At 42.0% G+C, this 22,078-nt stretch overlaps 2 protein-coding genes across 2 annotated transcripts; both read right to left on the reverse strand.

The window, feature by feature from the left end:
* mmut (methylmalonyl CoA mutase) lies at positions 1–12,681 on the reverse strand. Its single transcript, XM_070849800.1, has 13 exons — positions 12,614–12,681; positions 11,410–11,842; positions 10,521–10,888; positions 10,245–10,402; positions 8,273–8,444; positions 7,860–8,108; positions 7,606–7,717; positions 5,549–5,664; positions 3,433–3,548; positions 2,653–2,784; positions 2,416–2,563; positions 1,655–1,822; positions 1–901 (listed from the first exon to the last, which is right to left on the reverse strand). Exons 2-13 carry the CDS (start codon positions 11,804–11,806, stop codon positions 773–775), a joined length of 2,265 nt encoding a protein of 754 aa, XP_070705901.1. The 5' UTR covers positions 11,807–11,842; positions 12,614–12,681; the 3' UTR covers positions 1–772.
* Positions 12,682–13,129: 448 nt separating this feature from the next.
* fkbp1b (FKBP prolyl isomerase 1B) lies at positions 13,130–21,758 on the reverse strand. The gene is made up of 4 exons (XM_070849176.1): positions 21,580–21,758; positions 20,889–20,936; positions 14,807–14,919; positions 13,130–13,952 (listed from the first exon to the last, which is right to left on the reverse strand). Exons 1-4 carry the CDS (start codon positions 21,614–21,616, stop codon positions 13,824–13,826), a joined length of 327 nt encoding a protein of 108 aa, XP_070705277.1. The 5' UTR covers positions 21,617–21,758; the 3' UTR covers positions 13,130–13,823.
* Between the last annotated feature and the right edge of the window lie 320 nt (positions 21,759–22,078).

The following is a 22,078-nucleotide window of genomic DNA, read 5'->3' on the forward strand; positions in this document are numbered from 1 at the left end:
TCCCACCTCCAAAGTTCACTTTATTTAGACCAAAGGGTGCCAAATGTGATTTAAAAAAATAAAAAAATACCATTTCCAACAAAAGCAGATTACTGTTCCGTGGTTTCATCTTTGAGCATCAGACGGCTCAATCACACATGACAAAGAGACGAGGACAACAGAAGGCCACTTTCAAGATGGTGAAATCCATGAAAATAGAAGGGTATTAAACTATAAGAGGTTTGTTTTGATGTGCCTATACATTCCCATCACAGTGGCACTAATCACACCCTGCTATGTCATTTTTTTTTTTTTTACACACAGATTTCACAATAAAAGCATTACAATGCAAGATTCATAGTGCTATGCTGTGCTGTAATGCTTAATCGTGAATGGTCATTTCTGTATAATGTATGTTTAGCATATTCTAATTTAAATGTAGAGTATGATTAATTATTTGTCTTAACATAGTTTAATTTCTGTCGTAAATACAGACGGATTCCCTGTTAAACTCCACTGCAATTCACATATTGGCATAATAAGTAATTAATCAAATCACAATTCTAACTTGTTCTAACTTAAGTGGTATTGTGTGACAGGATTTCTTTAGATTTTGGGTGATAAATCAATGAACAAAACTATGTAAAGAACTATAATGTTTTTTTTGTTATGATACAGTACAGAAAACTGCAAACTGAAGAAACTAAACTAAAATCAAATTTGATATACAGTGAACAATCTTACACAACAAGTGTGAGCTCCCACTAGACAGTTCTTAAAGTTGTGGTTATGTTCACATGGCCTGCCGGATGTTTTCTAGGCTCTTCTCAATGTTGTCAATAACCTCCACTGCAGCTTGTGGGATCCTCGTTCCCGGGCCGAAGATGGCGCACACACCACTCTGGTACAAGAAATCATAGTCCTGCACACACACACACACAGGTGGAACACAGTTAATATAAACTGCAGTTATTCAGGAGCAATTCGGCTTTTATTATATAGAGAAAGAAGATGTGCACATCCCCTCTGTGATTATGTTGATTGTGCCACAGCTGATTCAACTAGAAGTAGACAGGGACAGTGAAATGTGTATTGCAGACACACACTAAGATTGTCAGGACATAAGACCTGCAATTAAATAACTCCAATAGTGCGGTGATGATAATTATATGGACCAGGGGGATCCTCAACATGACATATTGATTATTTGTTGACAGGCAGGACAGCATTTTATGTACTCATATATGTGCTTTTCATATAAAGCTACAGAATGTGTTTTGGTGGCTTAAAGGACGCTGGCAGTTGCGCTGCAGGCTAATCCTGCCTGGGAGAGCTGTAGAGGAAATGGATTTCTGTCTCTGTGGACCCACAGAGCAGCTACCTGCATGCTGAATTACAGCGAGTCTCAATTGACAGTATGTACGCAGTCACTGGTGCATAGACTTTCCATTCAAGCATGCTCAAATCCAATTGAGTAAGAAAATAAATCAAAGCTTGTGTTATTGGTGTGGAGCTGGCCTTGAAGAGCAAAAACAGAGGGGAATTAGAAAGCCATTTAAAGAGAATCAAAGCAAGGTGGATGCCTGTTGAATGTCACAGAGCAGCAGCACTACAGACAATGGGAAGAAAGAAAATCTCAAGGATGGAGCTTTGATAATCATGACAGTCAGGTTACCTGTGGTGGGATGACACCTCCACAGATGACCAGGATATCAGGCCTGTTGAGCTTTCGCAGTTCCTTGATGAGTTCTGGGACGAGAGTCTTGTGACCTGCGGCAAGCGTGCTGACCCCGACACAGTGTACGTCTGCATCGACCGCCTGCTGGGCAACCTCAACGGGAGTCTGTTCACCCAAACAGTCAGAAAACAAAACAAAACAAAACAATTTAAATACCTATATGAAAACCAAAAAACTGCAAACTGCAAAGTCAAAACACTAAATTTTATCTTCTCGTCTTTACATTGTTCAACTATACCGACAATAACAATACCAACAGAACCAATGATATCCACGGAGGCCACTGGCTCATGAAACAGGTTCAGAACAAACCAGCTACTTAATCATCTTCAGGCTTCAGTATATTTGTCCTCCAGTTTCCAACAATCTGCACCTGATATTTTAGATTTAGATATACAATATTCAGCTCAGTTGTGTAGCACTGAACAGTTCGAAGCTTCTGAGATTTACTGTTCATTCTGTTTAAACCAATGATGTATACTGTGTTTCTGCATAGTTGCAGTTAAGCCGTTATTCTGAAACCCCAATAGTCCAAAAAATATCCAATTGGCCCAGATGCCTGCCTGGAGCGTGAATTATGTGAATGGCTTTTGCTTAACATGTAGGTTCTGGGAAGAGATGCTGCCTGACATGAACTCTGTGTCTTTACAGGTTCTTTATTGTCCTTTTAAGGAAATGTGTTGCCTTAGTGAACTGACCTGAAACAGTGGTCCGATGTCCACATCAAAGCCCAGGTCAGCAAACCCTGTGGCGATGACTTTGGCACCCCTGTCGTGACCATCCTGCCCCATCTTTGCCACCAGCAGCCGAGGGTTCCTGCCCTCGTGCTTCTTAAAATCAGCAACTCTGAGATTTGATAAGAAATGGCAGGAAATTCTTACATAACTCAACCATGCATAATGAATGTAAAGATGGCGATTAGGTTTATTTTCTACCTATTGTGGGTCAAGGCGATCTCTTCATGCTCCCCGAACTCACTGCGGTAAGCACCGCTCACCATCCTGGTGCTGGCCTTGTGTTCACCGAACACTTTCTTCATGGCGTCAGTTATTTCACCGACCGAACATCTAAACAAAAGCAGACAGCACCTTCCTCACTATGTTTTCACTGTACCATGATAAATAATGTAAGGCAATCCAGTAATTCATTTTGTTCCAATACATTTTAAGCCATCCATTATGAATCAACTTAATACAAACGTCCTCTCTTTTTTATTACACAATTTCACATTTTACTGCAGAGTGTGTGATTATCTGTGTCATTACCAGTTTACTATATGTCAGAGAGTACATCTGACATTGATGGATGTATTAAATAAGACTTCATTTAACATGTGACCTGCTCGTCACACCGGTAACATCTTAACTAGTCACTATTAAATAAAGCTTTGTTTTCAGCAGCACCCACAAAACTAGAGTATGAAAATATAGTCTGGAGAAAAATATCACAAGAATCACTGTCTGCTGTATGCGTGTGAAACAAGACCACATATTCAGAGGTGAACGTTATCTAACAGTTAAAAAGATCAGGCTGTGGAACAGATCATCTAACATCCTACTGTTTGCAGCCTTTTAACAGAGCTGAGGGGATATTTCAGTCTGATTAACAATGAAGGAAAAGCAGGAAACATTTTGACGTTAACACGTTTAGTATTTGATGCCAGAGTCGTGCAGACATGAGAGCGGTGATTAGTGGAGATTGTAGTAAGTTCTGACCTGGCTCGTGCTGCCTCCACAGCCAGGGCTAAGAGGTTGCCCTGCCTGGTTCGGGAGCACTCCTCAATGGCTGCCAAACACTTCTGCGCCGCCTCAGAGTCACGGCTCTCCCTCACCTACATCGGAGACAGGAAGCCTTGCTGACAACATTCATACAACTGCGGTGCACATGAATGTGTTAGGTGGTAGGATGGATAGGTATGGAAGGTACTTTGACAGTTTTTTAAATAAATACTATCAAATTTGAACCTTTTAAGCTGAATTTTACAAAGAAATTGGAGTATAAATTGTAAAAGACCATGGCCAATATTTCTGAGTCATAAGTGCCTGCAGCAGTGTTGTGTATATGTTTGGGAACGGTCTACAGCTCAGTCCCCCGGAAGTCCCGAGCACTGAACCTACAAAGATTTCAACTGATGTGCCTCACGTAATCAGCTGGACATGACATAAACACGGCATGGCTGTGACCAACGTTCAGCCTTGAAGGAGGCATTGTGTCTTAATCGAACATTTAGCATATCTAGGTGAAAAGTAGCCATCCTAAAGTCCCACTTTCCAAGGTGATGTCTTCACATTTCTTGTTTTGTCTGACCATCAGTCCAAAACCCAAAGATATTCAGTTTACAATGATCATTTGATTATCAAAATAGTTGTCGTTGTAATGTAAATCTATTCAACTCGACTAATTATTTCAATTCTACATATATTCACCTTGTTGATTTTTTAAAAAACTGACATGGTACAGAGCTTCGGGGCTTAATAGGCACTGAGCAAATACCAGCAGGCGGAAAACATGTCTACAATGTGACGAGGTATAACCTATGTGCTGTCCTGCATTCAGTCACACAAATATATGCATCACTTGACAGGAAACCTTTTTTCACATGGACCTGAAATGTAGCGTCAATCCATGTGTCTGCCATCTACTTTGATCTCTCTACGGATGAAGCAGTAATGTCCTTCACCACAAACACGTCATTGTCTTCCTCCTCTGCATGTCAGTCAGACAACATCTTGTCATCTGCAGTTGTAAAAGGTTCAGTGTTCCTTTTCTTACTTCAAGCGTACACCCTGGGGTGGAAAGCATCCAAGTCTGGATAAGCAGTGTGGCATCTTGTTGTACCAGTTCTGACAGTGACTCTCCAAGTAAAACGACATTTCAATGCCCAGTGACCTTCCAACAGTTGCAGTGAGCCAGAGATATGCGCCTGGCCGACGACCGCAGGTACAGCAATGCCCTCCTGCCAATTTACATAGAGTATGCATGACAGCTGCCTGCAGGGTGCCATCACATTATAATTATGTGCATGCATCATGCAGATTAAGAAAAACAGAAACAGTTGGATGTGCCTGCATGACCAAATGTCAGACACGAGTTTTGCTGATCTGCCAAACGAAACGGCTGTTATGAAAACAACAGACTTCTCCTAAATGAGAAACACTGCATGTGAATCCTCTGTCAATTATTTTGAAATTTTAAGTAATACATGTAAAGTATGTTTTTTTTTTTAAATATGTTTTTCTATTTGCATTTAAATAAAACAGAGTTTTAAAAGTTTAATCTACCTCTTCATCAGTGATTTTCTTCTTTATTCTTGGAGATAAGCGTTGCAGTGGGGAGGTACGTGGACAAAAGAGTGGCCAATATGGTTAAACTGTAACTTGTGTCACTGTTACAGTATTATCTCAATGTTGGTACGTGATGATTCACTGAAGTATTCAAAATAATATGATGAAAAAGTTAAAACTCATGTTCTTCTTTTTAGTCAAATAGCTTTTTAGTATTGATTAGAGCAAAACCTTGAGATTCTTAAAATATAATATACAGTATAAACATATGAATATGTTTTAATGATCTCCACATGTGACTGGTTTGGGGATATTTATCAGATATGATTAGAATGTTAATTTTGTATCGTAACCCTTTGTTGCTCCCATCACCATCTCTGTCATTACTGTCGGCACAGCATTAAAGAGAACGGATGCAAATTGATGGATAACGTGGGTGTGTGCAGTAAAAAGCATGGTTTGAGTCATTCCAACACATTATTTGGTGGAAAAATAGCAGCATTATCTTTTAGATGCCAGAGGTAGTCGATTCTCAAAGAACACTAACCTTTTTCAGTTTTTCAATCTGTTTCTCACGAACAGCAGTGTTATCTATAGCCAGCACCTCCACAGTCTCCTCTTTTTCCAGACGATACTTGTTCACCCCGACAATGACCTCTGATCCTGGAAAAGAACAGGAGAAAAGGCATGCAGGTATCCAGCGGCAACAGCACAGCGGTAAATGTCTTGTCAGAAAGGCAGAAGCAACCGTTCAAACACACATTTGACAAAAGTCTTTTTTCAACATCCTTGGAAAGGCAGATGGTAGCAGAGCAAAACTGAACAAAATTCAATAGGTGCACTATAAGAAATCAGACTGAAGAAGATTAAAGGCCAGAAAACCAGTTTAGATCTGAAGCATTATTAAGGAGTAGAACACAGCTGAAAGCATGAACGAACACTGTATGACATAAAGCTCAACACCGAGTCTGAACACATCAGATAACAGATTAGCAACATCCCTTCTGGTCTTATCTCAGTCGACCTTTTCTCCTCCTTTAACTGTATAATGTCTTATCTGCACATTACTGTAAAGGAAGGAACCTCTGTCTGTCTGCATGTATGTATGTATGTAAATGTATGTGTATGTGTGTGCGAAGTGCCAAGTGTGAAGTTGTTTGGATTGGCAAATGTTAAAGATATCATTTAGCATATCTTGACCTCTCCAATATGGCGGCCTTTCTACCTCAGATGTGTGTACATATCTAGAGACCCGTTGCTCCGATTGACTTCACACTCAGCGTGTGTATTGATGAGGGCCCAAGGGAGTGCATTGTCGAGTGTGAGGTTGATTGGATGAGAGTTTCTCCACAATGCTGTAAGCTGACAGGTACACAGACATATAAGAAAACACAGAGACTTGACTTGACTTGATTCCTATAAGCTATGGGCAATAATAATAATTGAACTTAGCTGATGTTCTGAAACAAACCAGTTAAAATGGATAAGAAAGCTGAGAGATCAGTCTGTTGGTAAAATATTAAGCCAAAAAGGACATAAAATGAAAGAATAACTACCTTTCTATCAGTTTTACACTGTGCTGTCCAACCTGAATACTTAAAACATTTTTTCTCAATTACACTGCTTCTGTAGTTATTGTACTTTGCCTTTAAAGAGCAGTAATGATGTCAATATTCTTATATACACAATATATCTCCCAATGTGACCGCAGTGTGGGAAAAGCAAAGCCCTAGCATGGTCAATAAGAATTCGAGGCCTATGTGAAGTGGAAAAAGAAATGTCAGTAGCAAAGATGTGCAGCCAGGGCAACTAAGAAAACCAATGAATACCAATGAGAGCAGGCATCAGTGGGGTTGTGGAGGTAAGCTACACAATCTGCTCTGCTCCACTGCAGTCATTTCTAGCATTATGGGACAGAGATTAAAGTAAATTCCAAAGAGGCACAAAGGAGCCTCATTTGAGCTCCCTGATAACAACCTGACACACCTCCCCACGCACACACACAAATTACAACGAACAAATCACACTCTGTCGGCTTAGCCTGTCACACAACCTCGTGTAGGTTGTTCTCCTGTCCACTTGTGGTAGTCTTGCCAAAACAGCCTACAAAGTTTTGTCCCAGTCACTGGGGTCCAGCAGGGTCAACATACATGTGTTTGTGTTGAGGGCACTTTCAACAGGCATAACGGAAAATTACTTTGCAAGTGACTGGATCAGTATTGCAATAGACGGAAATGCAAACCAATGTTTGCTTGCACTGTTTGACTTAAAGTCAGTGTCAGGTTACACTGCTTCTGAGTAAAAAAAAAAAGGAATAGAATAGTGAAAGAATAGTGAAAATCTCAAATAACACTGTCAACAAAATCAGGAATCTCAGGCTGTGAAGGTACTCTTCAAAAATAAATAATCTAATACAGTTGTGAAAAATGATGAAGGAGTTCACTTGATCAAGTCTAAATCCTGCATTAGACGTTTCATTGCATCATTGTTGAGGTAAGTTAAGAGGTAGAGGGCATCAAGTGCTTAAGGCAGAGGAAGAAAATAAAATGATGACAGAATGAGAGGCTTTAAAGGCAATAAGCATATGATATATCTGTAGAGTACCTGAGTCAATGCGGGCCTGTCTGCGAGCAGCACATTCCTCAATACGAAGTTTTGGAATGCCCTCGGCCACAGCTCTGGCCATGCCTCCCATCTCTTCAATGTCTTTAATGAACTATCGAAAGGAAAACACACGTTGTAAAAGGGTGGCTCTATGATGATGGATAACTTCTGTGGACAAAAACAAATCATCAAAACACTCCTCTGATTACTTTGGGGGAAGCCCTCACTGTTGCCCATTCATCTCCATTACAAACCTTCAAAGCCTGGTTATAGACGTCATCGGTGAGAGCCTCCATCATGTGCGAGCCCCCCCAGGGATCAGCGACTTTGGGAATTCCCGACTCTTCCTGGATAATGATCTGGGTGTTCCTGGCGATGCGAGCGCTCTTCACTGTAGGCAAACCCAGAGCTTCATCGAATGAGTTGGTGTGGAGTGACTGGGTCCCCCCGAACACAGCTGCCATGGCCTCAATCACTGTACGGATCACATTGTTGTACGGATCCTGAAAAAAGAGGTTCAGAGGGAGACGTTCAACTACCTTTTGTTCATTTTAAATATTTGAGTTCTGAAATGCTCAGAAATCTGAGTCTTACCCTTTAAAGAGCATAAATTCAGATGATTTCTGCCTATACATTTAAAGACTTTTAAACAACAGCTACTATTTACTTGCTCAGTGAGAGACCAGCCTGAAGTCTGGCAGTGTGTGCGGAGGAGGAGAGACTTGGCATTCTTGGGCTGGAAGTTTTCTTTAATGAGTGTGGCCCATAACCTCCTGGCTGCCCGCAGCTTGGCAATTTCCATGTAGAAATTCATCCCAATACCCCAGAAGAATGACAACCTGACGGCACACAGTAAAAAAAGTCAATAAAAATATAATCAGTTGTCAGCTGTTTTCTATTGGAAGAGCTATTTGTACAGGCTCAACACAATATGAGATTGAGCCACCTTGGCTACTCTGGTAAGTATAAGGCCGAAACGTTGTTTGGGGTACATCTGCCCTTTACACTCATCAGCATTACATTTGGGTAAATGAACTAGAGCTAGATCAATAATTGGCAGCTTTAAGCTCATTGCAGACAAATAGGTATCGGTGTAGATGTCAGTAACAAGAAACCACAGTGCAAGACGTGCCACAATATGTTAAATGTCATCTAGTCTCATGCCACAAGCCAGGTTTGACCTCTTTATATTCAAATGACAAACAGACCTGGGACCTGCAGTAATAGAAAGGGGCCCATCCTGGACCTGACTGATCGTAGTAAAGGTCACAGGTCCAAGTAGACCCATAAAAAGCTGTGCTGAGAAACTCTTCTCTTCGCTCAGAAAACACAATAAGACAGTACACTGAAAGCCTGCCACGGTGGCTTTAAAAAGTTAGAAAGGTCAATATCAAGTTCAGTCTTTCTGGGAACTTATGGGAAAGAACTGGTCATGATTCAGAGAAAAATCTGACAAATAAGCTGGAGAAAGATAATAGCTTGGGGTGGAAAATCCTCCCTTTCAGAAAACCCAGTGACATCTCTAAATTGATTCAAGGTGGCTGTCTGTAAGGGCTTCCTCTGAAGCCATTAAGTCAATGGTAAAGGTCAGCCGGACTGTGGCCCTAAGGATGTTCTTCAGGATTGCATCCACGTGTAACTGTCATTATCTGAGAGACCGAAAGGCATTGAAAGAAAATAGTTGAAATACCCATGAAGAGGAGATGATGGAAGTACAATGCAAGGAACAAGAATAAGATAGAGGGATGGGCTGGTGAAATGGCGCAGTATTATTAACTGAAATAGCCATCTGCTGAGGCCATGTGGACTGGAAAAATATAATTCTATGGAGCAACAGGGAGATAAAAGTAAGAATACAATACACAAACTCAAGGTAATAATCACAAAGGCTACTAGGACGTTGGCAAGGCGACTCATCAAACGACAGACTGTAAATGCAATACAGCATAAAGATATGAGAAATTTATGACTGATCTAATTGATGAAGACCACACTGGTTTTATTGTATGGAGCTATAACCAAGACAACATTGGCAGGAACTTGATATGAAGGGAAAACACCTAGTGCTATTTTGAAGTCTTGGCACCACACAGGCTTTTGACCGTGTGGATTTAAACTTCCTGTATCTAGTACAAGGACAGCTTGGATTCAACAGAGACTCAATAAAGTGCATTAAAACTATCTATTCAAATCCTACACATAAGAAAAAAAGTAACGGTAGTCTAACAGCAAGAAAAGGTAAGAAAAATGCTGAAGTGGAGAAAAGGGTAAACAAACTGGCGCACAAACATTCACGTTGGTGGATATGTGGGAATAGAGAGGCAAACCACACACACAAAATGTCCAAATTAAGGATGTTCTAGCACATGGAATACCTAATGAATGCTAAACTGTGTACCTTGGAAGTATAAATGATTGTGTGACTGATGATGGTAAATATTTAATAGAATATAATATTATCCAATATATAATATTAGTGGCCACAAGAAAGAGGGAAGAAACCAAAAACAATTTGTGCACATTTCTCTAGCAGTGATATTTCAAGCTGATGTGATGCGTTTATCGGCCCATAGTGGTGAACAACTATATAAAACAAAAGTGACCCTCACAGCACTTCATAGGATCTTTACACGTTGTACCTTGGAGCAAACTCATCGATGGTTAAGCCTGCTTTCAGACCAGTGCGGCAATACTCCAGGCCGTTAGCGATAGTGTAGGCTACCTCCAGGATGGCATCGGCTCCAGCTTCCTGAAGATGGTAGCCACTGATGGATATGGAGTTGAACTTGGGCATGTGCTGGTAATGTAGAGAGTTGAAATCAGTGAAACTCCAATATGATGAGTGTTACATTAAGAACATGACATTAAGTAAACACCATACAAGCAGATTAATAAAGCACTTAAGTGAAACTTACTTTGGAGGTGTAAGCGAAGATGTCTGCGATGGCGTGCATGGAAGGCTCCGGGGGGAAAATATAGGTGTTGCGTACCATAAACTCTTTCAAAATGTCATTTTGAATCGTGCCAGTTAGTTTGGATTTAGACACACCCTGCTCCTCTCCAGTCACAATAAACATCGCCAACACAGGTATAACTGCTCCGTTCATTGTCATCGACACGGACATCTTCTCTAGTGGGATCCCGTCAAAGAGCATCTTCACGTCTTCGACCGTGTCTATGGCAACGCCAGCCATGCCGACATCTCCGTGGACTCTGGGGTTGTCCGAGTCATAACCACGGTGTGTGGGGAGGTCAAAAGCCACGGACAGACCCTGCTGTCCAGCTGAAATTGAAGAGCGAAAGATTTTACCTTGCTGATTAACAAAGAAGACCAACACATGCTAATTACTTCTTACGCTATTAGCAAAGCTGCTTTGCTTCAAATGTCTGAATTAATGCCCACTTCTCTCAACAAAATGACATCACAGTCTGATTATAAGGTGATGCATAAGGGGTGTTTCATTAAGACGACTATAGATTAGAATAGCAAGTATTTGTGGTTCGCCCACACAAGTTTTGGTGACCTAAAAGTATAAAACCATACATGGCACATATAGGTCATTACAATGCCACAATAATTTTAGTCTTTCCATCTTCTTTAATCTAGTTTTCTAACAATTCTGTGTAATTTAAAGTACAGCTTCTGGTAAAATAAAGCTGTACAAGTTGCACAAGTTGGTGAGCATAATCGCTCCTGCCTAGATGTTTATTATTCTAAATTCACCTTAAGAGTCGGTTTGCACTTAAGTTTGAATCAGCAGTGTTTCAGCTAAAATATGAAATATACACAACCGCAAAACCTACCTTTAATGTTATCTTTATAGAACTTGTTGCTCTCCTCCACCGTGCTAAAGCCTGCATACTGCCTGATAGTCCAAGGTCTGTAAGTGTACATGGTGGGATAGGGCCCCCTTGTGTAGGGAAACACGCCTGGCAATTCATCTAACCTGCCAGCTGAGTCTGCTTTAGTGTACACAGGTTTTATGTTAATTCCCTCCGGCGTGCGCCAGATCAGATCTTCTGGGTTCTTTCCCTTCAGCTGTTTCTTTGCCAGACTGGACCATTCAGGGTGCAGCTCAGTCTGGTCCTGACATGAAGTGGAGGTGTGGATCGAGGAGCGGCGTGTGTGTGCTGAGGAGACAGAAGCTCTAACCAGGCGTCGGGCAGCCATCGCTGCACAAGCCCTATGTGCAGTCAGCATGCTTGCTGTTGTCCCAATCAAACGCACATGGATTACCTGAGGTAAACAATGAGGAATAGATATGAAGTGGTGAATACACTTGTAACGGTTATAGTATACTTGGGAGTGAAGTAGTGAGCACTTCACTGTAATACTGTTTTAAACACCTTTTTAGACACTTACAGACACAAACAATGCTTAAAAATTAACCATCACTGGTCCATTAAGAAGATTACAGTTACTTTGTTTCGATGGATGATGATTAACAGAAGACCAACCGGAAACATAACATACTCTGGCACATAACAACACCTGGCTCAGTAGACTAATGATGTTTAGCTACAATGTTGATCTCAGTCATACTGAAAATATAAATATATGTTAAACATGTGGGCATTTTTAACTGTGCATAGCCAGCAGCTACCATGTGATATATTATCACTTGACATCAGATGACATTGTTGGAACATTTGACAGCGTTAACATTAGCACCTTTAGCATTGTGATTAGCCGACTAGCTGAGCTAGCCAGATGTCATCTTGTGTAGAAGCCACAAAGGCAAAGGATGTGTTTGAATCACTACGGGCCACTGTGGAAACTTTTCCAATGATCAGTAAAGAGGCAAAACATTAAAGTTAAAGCTGCCATCAAGTTTACACTGCGCAGCTGTGCGCTTTAGCTAACAGCAGATGCTGAATAACCTAGCTTGAGCTGTTAGCATCGGCTAAAGAAACTAGCTAGACGTCCGCTAACATGAGACATTTTCTAGGCACGTAACTGTATTTAGCTGCACACTTTTTTTTACACATTCTGAGATACATTTCTGACCTTGTCGTCTGTTGTGCTCTTTCAGCTTGACGAAAGGCGTGTGTGCGTCTATCCAATGAAGTTTCATAACATTAGCAGCCAGCCAATCGCGTGCTTCGGTCAATGGATGACCTTTGACCCCAGGACACCGGAAGTAAACCCCAGCTGCAAGGACTCATTCAAGATTGTTGAATTTCGAAGAGATCAGCAATGTCGGCTATTGCTAAAACATTGTAATTACTATTCCAATAATGTGTCCTTTGATTTAACACCATGTTAATTAGGTTTGCTCATTACATTTACTTTACTGGACAGATAGTCACTGTATATACTTATATTTCCATTATTCTTACTTAGTATAATTCACTCTTTGCCATAGTCTGTGATGCTGGCGTGCATTTTTATTAAATGTGCCATTAGGAGGCGATGTTGCTGCAGAAGCCTCTGTCAAACTTGCTGCCAGACACACTAACTCATATAACATTATTTCTATCATCACTTCATCACTCCCTTACAAATCACACACAGGACACAGAGTTCTCAACACAGTACATGCCATTTTTATTCAAGAGTTGGTCGATAAACTGTCATAGTAGCAATGGCTCCTGTAGAGATCTGTACAGTATGAGATTGAGTTAGGTTGGATAGGGTACACTTGCAGTAAATGTTTTATGAGGGATATAAAATACACTAAACATAGCAACATCATTCAGAGCATTCAGCAGGACAGACCTTTATCAAAGTGGCAATGCAGACAGTGGTATATAATGCCCAATCAAGATACAGAGCAGAAGTTATGTACTTCAAACAAAAATGTACCCATCCTCCGTTGTAGAAACTGTAAGGCAGTGTATGTTTTGATTGCAATGTAATACGGCTTTTCATCGGATGACTGACTTCCTCATGGTTCAACAAAATTTACAGCTTTAAGAAAAATTAAACAGATTAGCGTCTCTGACTACCAAACAGAAATCAAACTGGGGTGTGTGTGAATGTGAAAAAGTCTTGCGTGACATGAAAAATTTCTTGCAGCATCTATTATGACAAGATGGCAACAAAGCAGCAGTAGATACGTTTAAATATTGAATGAAAGAAGACTGTAGAAATCAGAGAAGAAGAAGAGCAGGTGGTTGGCGGGAGGCAGCAGCCGATTATTATTATCTCCCTGTGGAAACAGGTTGCGGCGAATGAGGCCTCGTTAACCTTCAACCCGCACATTCAACCGCGGGCATCACTCCAACTTGAGCAGTTCCACATCGAATATAAGCGTGGCGTTCGGGGGGATGACCCCGGGGTGGCCTGTCACTCCATACGCCATATCTGGCGTGCAGGTGATTTTTGCCCTCTGGCCCAGACTCATCTGAGGGACAGGAGGAGGAGACAAGGAGAACATAACTGAGTTGCTCTCTGATGCTCTTTCTTATGCAGTTTTTTCCTTTTTTCACAGAACACATTTGAACTTATCATAGCAGAAAGGTGTTACTGATTACATTAATGACAGCAGATGATGGCCTGAAACTAAAGCAGCTTAATATCATTTCAAGCTGTGCAGTAGTCCAATTGTAATTGAAATCCTCTGTGTGGGTGTGCAGGGCCAATAATAACCCAGCTGGGGGTTTTGTATGTTTTAAACAATTAATACATATTTTGTATACCTTCCATTAGGGCTGACCAAAAACAAAATACACCACAACAATTGAGATACATCTTTTTTTATGGAGTTTAGTTCCTATATTTTAAGAGTTGGTTTTTAAATTTGAGAGCGTGACTCATTGATTTCACGTTCAAATTTTGAGTGCTTCTGCTCAAACTTTACGCTGAAAGTTTTATGCTTTATTCTAAAAGTTTCATGCTAAAGTTCGAGCAGGGGGCATTTTAGTGCAAGGGCAGAGTTTAGAGGGAGAGCAACACAAAATATGCACGTGTCATCACCGAGTCATGCTCTCAAATGTAGAGACCAGGCTCTTGAATAACAACAGGAAACAAACAGGAAACTCTTTTTTTGTACTTCTGAGACAGACTTATGTTCATTTCTGTATAAAAATCAACACACTGAGACTTTAAATTCGCTTGAGATAAGAAATTTCATTGTTGGCTATGGAATGTAAAGCTTTTCAAGAAATAATTGTAGCATCAGGTCAAAGGGGTTGAATGTAGTGTAGTAAAGTAATGAGCCATTCAGAAGCACTAACTGACTCAACTCTCCCCTTTTACCTGTGCTATTCCTTCCTCCCAGCCCTTAATGACCTCCATCCGTCCAAGCTTGAACCTAAAGGGCTTGTTCCTGTCTCGTGAGGAGTCAAACTTCTTCCCATTCTGCAGCATACCTGCCGAAGAGAAGAGAAATTACATTAACGAAATCCAGAGAGCACAAAAGCATCTGGTTAAGAAGCTAGCCCCCATTTTGGTGGGTGACACACACACACACACACACACACACACACACACACACACACTACTTTTTAAAGCTGTTTTTAACATCTGTGTAGTTAACTGCTCCTATGAGTAGTTGTGCTCAGCCTCGCCTTCGCTCATTAAAAGCTTTTATCAGCGTGATGCCAGATCAATGCACGCCCTTTCCTCTGGAGCTAATGTTTTGGAATGAGGCTTTTTAAGATTAAAGGAATAAAGAAATACTGGCTCCAGTCTGAGGAATTATTCTAGTGGGTTTCTTATCAGGATCTTGGGTCTGTTTCAATTACCCAGATGAACAAAGGGAATGTGAATCAGGAAGCATTGGCCTGGTTAGTGGATTATTTTTGAAGTTAACTAGGACATTGCTTGCCTGTATCTAGACCACAGGGAGAAATGGGTAGCAAAGGCGGAGCACTGCAGCGCTGCTCTCCTTCAGAACACTGACCAGCCGTTCAGACATGATGATAACATTGGGGCCATTAAACAGTACATGAGGCATAGAGACTCCACTTCATTAGTCATTTTCACATGTCCTCCTTGACTTCCCCTTTCCACTTTCCCTTGGGGAAATCCAAGCTGCCATATCTGAGGCGATATTGTGTTACTCTGATAACTGGTGAACTTTATGACCTTTTCAGCATCTAAGAGAGCGGATCAACAGGAATGAAGACTTCAGGACAGTTTGTTATTTGTGAAACAAGCAATATCTAACTGTAGGCGGACGATATTTGGAGAATTTGGGAGACGCTGAACTGCTGTGCTTGTTAAGGGGCGCATATTAAAAGACTAATGAAAGCATTTCCACAGCACCACTTGCATGCTGTGATGGTCAACTGAGATATCAATCTCTATCATAATTCAACAACTGTGCATACTTGGCATTTAAAGATCCATGCAAACTGAAGTTTAGTGTTGGTGTCTGGCTCATCTAGTCTTATAAATGTTAGTACTGTACTGCTTCTCCCCTTTCATCCCCCCTAAACTTAGTAGGTCCATCATTTCCAAGAATCACAGTAGTCCAGATATCAGCGGGCTGGGCTCGGTCCAGCCGTGGAGTCATCAAGTGCGCACACCAAGACGAATACCACCTGCTACAGGGCATTCGAGTAGCAGCGAGGCAAAACCTTCTTGCATCAACCGCAGAGAAGCGGGTTCAGTTTCTGGAAGTGGGGGCTGCGACTTGAAAAGGAAACACTGACTGGCAACGTTGGCGAGTGGGAAGCCAGTGAGGGATCACATCCTGGGCCTTGCACTAATGGGTCCTACTGGTTGGTTGGGATGTCTGTTCAGGGGCTGCTGAGGTGAAAGGAGGTATTTTACAAAACTTTACATCATTGTTAAAGGCTCCTCCATGTCACGTGAAAAGGAGCAGCCAACAACTCCAATTGTATCGATGGAGGCAGCAGTGGAGACCGTGGTAACGGACAAAAACCATTTTAAAAAGAAAAAACAACGGAGAAAACACCATCTGGTCCTTGTTTCCTGTGGAAAACAATACAAAGCAGCACTGCTCCGAGGAGAGATGTGGATTCCTGTATTTCACTGAGTTACAGCATGCTATACATGTGAAACGTACAGAAAGTCTATGCTTCTTTCTTGCTACATCATACGTAATTAGAGCTCGGCTAAACAGGTGCATAGTGTTTCACTCATGGCTGTCACACTGTATCTTGCAGGAAAGAAAAAACATCCAAAACCCCTGCTGCAGCCCACTTGTATCAGTGCTTCGTTATCACTCTTTGGGCTAAGCATGGGTGGGGCCTCTGCAAAAATAAAAGCAGGACCCGTCCCTTCCTGAAGGCCAGCTCCCAGACTCTCTCATGAAAGGCTGTCACTTGGTAGTGCTCTGGCTAGGTCTGCAAAAAGCTGTGGTGCACAGAGGTGGGGTTATTTTTACTCCGTTTACTGTATCCTGTCTCGCTCTCGTCTAGGACGGCTGCCAGCACAACAACCCCCTCGGCCCAAGAGTGGATGAAATGAGATGCGGGTAAAGCTATCTGTCTACGATAAACTTAACATGTTGACACGTTTCACAGCTGCAATCATGCTTGTCTTAATGGAAAGAATTAAACCTTGCTTCGTTAATATATATGTCAAGTGCGACAATTTGAGAGTAGGTGCGATTGGGAGTATTTACAGTGTCTGCGCACTGCAAGAAGATATTTTACCAACTCTCTATCAGAATACAAGCTCTCAAACACAGGCTAATTCAATACTGAATGGTGTGGTGTTCCCCCACCAGCTGACTTAGGATCTTTTTTGTCCTAATTTACTTCCCACGGGATTCAATCACTACTCCCTTCGAAAGCGACTTTGGCATGTGCTGACATACAACCCCCTGTTTCAGTCTCTATTTCTGTGTCACACACCAAGGGCCTCCACTTCAGCACGTTTCATGGTGAAATGTGCAGCTCAAACATGGTAAGGAATGACGTCCACATTTAGGCATGACATCATATCTGCAAAGCCCGTTGCTCCAAAAAAACTCATACGTCTTGTCAGTGGAGACAGTCGAGGACGTGTGACAGCACAGCGAGAGCAGTGAGAGTAAAATAGATGATAACACATCAACACACACAACTTGACCCACGGCAGCCTGCTTTTCTGTGCAACACGGCTCTGTGACGCTAGAGCTGCTGCGCTCCGAGCAGACTTGCAGTCAGGCATGACAGACCCAAGAATGTGTGTGAAAGAGTGAGCAGCTTTTCTAATTATTTTGTCCTGCTACTTTCATGAAGGCAGAGTCCCTCGGCTGCCTCGTGGCAATGAGCAGTCTGCTAATTTGGGCAGCCACAACTCTCACCAGAGTCAGAGGGGGTCACTCACATATCTGTGCGCCAGTGTGGTCTAGCATGTGCGCGCGTTTAAAATGCCAGAGGTGAAAAAGAGGATCAAAAAGGCAAAGCGGTGAGAGAAGGTCAGAGAGTTTCTGGTAGAGGCTCCGTAATGTTAAATGCTGGAAATAGAGTGGTTTTAAATCCCATTATGCACTGGGAAATCACTCTCTCCTTATCGTCTGAGTTTATCTCTGCTCTGCTATCCGGGAAACCAACACCAGTGCAGGCTGCAGTGGAGAGTGAAGTCCGTGGCAGCCAGCTGGATGTCTTGGACAGGCTTATGTACCAAATCTACAGCTAACCCCCATTACCACTACTATCTCTTTATCAGATCTTGAACTAATCTTGTATTTGAGGTTTTAAATAAAACAAATGTGTGACATATTTAAATTCCTGGATGACTAACGAACACTTTAGCCTCCTTAGATTACTCCTCAAACTAAAATGAGAAATGCCTCGTTAAAGCATCATTACATGACGTGTGACTTGTTTACAGGTGATTACATAACTTACTAATTACAATACAGACACTGTAATTTCCTCTGACAGAAACACATTCTTCCACTAATCCCGTGGCTTGCGTTAAACACAAACATTCTCACCGTGTGAAAATAAGACCTTAAATGCCAGTGCGTTATTTTCTCGCTACCCCCTGTGAAGTCATTTCCCCTGCTGACACAATAACATATTTAAAGCTCTTTTTGTGCTTCGTGGGCAAGGACCTTGTTTTGGCTTAACTCTACACTTAGCATGGCTACGCTGCCAAGATACCAGGAACTTATGGGTAAATCCGCTGAGTCGAAAGGGAATAGATGGGGAGGAAAAGCACAAGCTGAAGGTCGTTCTGTGTGTTTTAGAAGTACAGAGTTCATTCTACACACCACAGACGCCATCCTCACGTTCAAACACATCCTGGTGTTAACAGATCTTGTAGACACGACGCTGTAGCCGGTTCTGCTACATTCAAGGATGCGATTGGTGAGATAGAAAAATTACGTCGCTGGTGTAATTGAAAAAAAAAAATAAAGCATAAATGCTGGCTGTAGCCTGCAGAAATGGCCTTGGCAGGACCGAATGCCTAAGAGCAAGAGATGACCTTAATATCAATGAGGAGCCGTTTCACCGGTTGTCTGGACATAATTTGGGTAAAAGAAGATGCTCGGCAGGGTCAGGTAGTGTGCAAAACGTGCCGTGCTACCAAAGATACATCTGTTCCAGCATTTAAAAAAGCATTACAAGGCTGTGTATAAGGGCTGCATGGCTAAAAACCACTGAAATCACTGAAATGAAATGTTAGAGAGCCTAACTCCTTGTGCACTTTTGTCTGAGTGGTTTGTCACCGTAACTGACTGCAGATGACATTTATTTTCTTCTATTAATGTTCACACCAGGCCTGTTCTGCAGTGCTTTTGTTGTTATGTCGTTAGAATTATATTACATGTTTACAAGGCTTGAATTTATCAAAACTGCAACTGTGACTGAATGTTTTTACTGTTCAGTGGCTACATAAAGATGAACGTTATTCATATGAATTCATGCATCAGCTCATCTCATTTCAGCATAACACGGCAGCCTGGCCTTATATGTTGACTGTATCTAATTTTGTTGTATTGTCCTAAATCACTCGGCCCTACAAAGGAGCACAGGAAATAAAGGCAGAAGCACACGGAGGAGTGTAAACATAAGTGTTTCCAGCTTGGACCTAAGGCTGCTCCTGGCTAACGTCCAATCGCACAAGAGTGGAATGGACGAAATGCAAAAGATTGTTGTGCCCACGTCTTTACAGAGACGTGCCTCCATCACAACATCCAGGGTCAGGTCACTGCACTCGACAGGCCGAACGTGCTCCGAGCTGACAGAACGCCAAGACCCCATCAAGACGAGAGGCGGCAGACTCCAAGCGTTACTGTTTATATCAGTGATGTTTGGCGCTCGAAGGCAGTCAAAGAAGATGGAGAATGTTTCTCAGATTTAAAATTCTAATGGCAAAATGCCAATCGTATTATCAAAACTATCTTATTGCCCCCGTTTACATTCCCTCAGATGCAAACTCAAAAAATGCACTACAGAATTATTTCCTGGATGTTTATGTTTTATCATTTTACTTCATCTTATTCCTAAATTTAGATGTTCATGCGTGTCGCATCAAGAGCCTACAACGTACATTTGACTGTGCAACCCTGTGATGCAAAAAGACAAATAAATGTCCTTGATACCCTGCAGTAAATGTAACCCTAGAGTAAAGATGTGGTGGTAACACAGTAGTCAAACAAAGCTGAAATTCTTTTATGAAACTGGCATAAACGCTATGAGAAAGTCAGTCAAGTATTCAAAATGGGAGCAGATTAAAACATCCACGTGAGCTCATTTTAAATAATGGAGAGGAATTCCCCGGCATCAGACGCAACCACAAATTTGGCAACAGACTCACACATGCAAGTAGACGCATGCACATACAGCACAGCAATCGTCACACACTTGAATCAAACATGTTTACCGTAGAGCCGATGCAGTGCAGTGAGTCTAATAACCATATCACAACCCCGTGACACTCAGACAGACTGATGACATGTGAAGGAGGCTTTGTTTACTTTGTGTCTGACCTAGTTGTCTGGACTGCCAACCCCTGGGCACCAAATAACCCAAATTTATTTCCCAAACGTCTCAGCGTCTTACTTCCCCGCCTCAAAACTGAGCGACCTGACAAGAGACCAACAGGAAAAAGAAAAGTACGTGTGTGCGTGAGCGTGTGTGTTGCAAGACAGAGATGCCAAACATCACCGTCAAAACAGAAGAAAAACCGTGTCTAAGCTGTGGTGGCAGCTCTGTCTGTGAAACTGTAGGCGACACACACACACACACACACACACACACACACACAGGTGCATACATGTCTTGTAGACTGTGTACACTGTCAGAGCCAGAGGCTTTTGTTACACACACACACACACACACACACACACACACACACAGGGACAAATTTCCTCTCTCAACAAGACAGGAAAGATGTCTGGCTTTCCAAAAGCAAATAAAGAGTCAGTTACCTATGTAATGAACAACACATGTCTGGCCCTTCTTCGGAAATGTTCTTCCTGTTAGGAGACAGAAAACAGGTTTTTATTGTGTTTAGACACAACAGAGGCAGGCGATCCTTGTAAATTAACAATGACTGAATGGGTTTAAGTCTGGTGAGGTGTTAACGCCAGGAATGACACGCATGTCCTCGTGCATTCAGACACACTGAAGTCAGATATGTGTCTGTTAGTCTCATCCGCATGTTGGAACTTAAGCCTGCAGGCTTCCAGTGCAAAGGGCTATCAGATGCCTCTGGCTTGAGGAGCCTTGCAGGTCCACCTAACTGTACCTTTATTCCTGCCTGTCAGATCTGATGAGCAACTTCTCAATTTCACAAGACTTGCAGATTACGCTTGTCAGGGTTATTTAATTTAACACCAGATATAGAGAGTTCTAGAAAAGATGCCGTGCAGGCGTCTAGTAATGATGAATAACACAGTGAAACTGGGCTTTACAGACCTCTAATTACATCCCGAATACTACTACCAGTCACCAGCTATCTAATGGGTATATTACCTAACCTCCTACACCACTGACTTTTGTGTTTCATGTTATTTAACTTTATATTTAACAAGATTTGAACGCCATTCCGGGGAACTACCGAACCCCAACACCGCCACCCCCGTATCAAAGCACACACAAGCGGATAAATCAACTTACCGTCACCGGGAGATATTGTCTCAACATCCACGCCCATGGTTGTGCTACTTCAAAGTTTAGCTCTGAAACATAAAGCCTACAAAGCCGTTTCGACAGCCAGTGTTATCCGTTTTGCGGCTACAAGTCGGACTATCTCGGTGGAAACCATGCATTCACCGACCACTACCCCATATGAGGCAGCCAAGATATTTTCTAGTTTGTACCAAGGCAGCGTCGAGATCTTCAACTACAGCACGTACGTCGTCTTCAGCCTTGTCAAATACTTGCGCATAAACGGCGGATTTGCTAACTTTTCGTGTGATTACACCGATTTTACACCAGATTAAGCTTCATTTTATGGTTAGCTATACATTCTCTAATTATAATAAATGTTAAACTCCTTTTAGTTGTCTTAAATTGTTCGGCATTAGCCAGTGGCACACGCAGCGCCATCCAGCGGGCAAAGTAGCAAAAACAAGATGGTTACAATTCGACTGCATATCCCACAATGCACCCGAAA

This window comes from Pempheris klunzingeri, chromosome 18, assembly GCF_042242105.1.
Source record: "Pempheris klunzingeri isolate RE-2024b chromosome 18, fPemKlu1.hap1, whole genome shotgun sequence".
Classification (NCBI taxonomy): Eukaryota; Metazoa; Chordata; class Actinopteri; order Acropomatiformes; family Pempheridae; genus Pempheris; species Pempheris klunzingeri.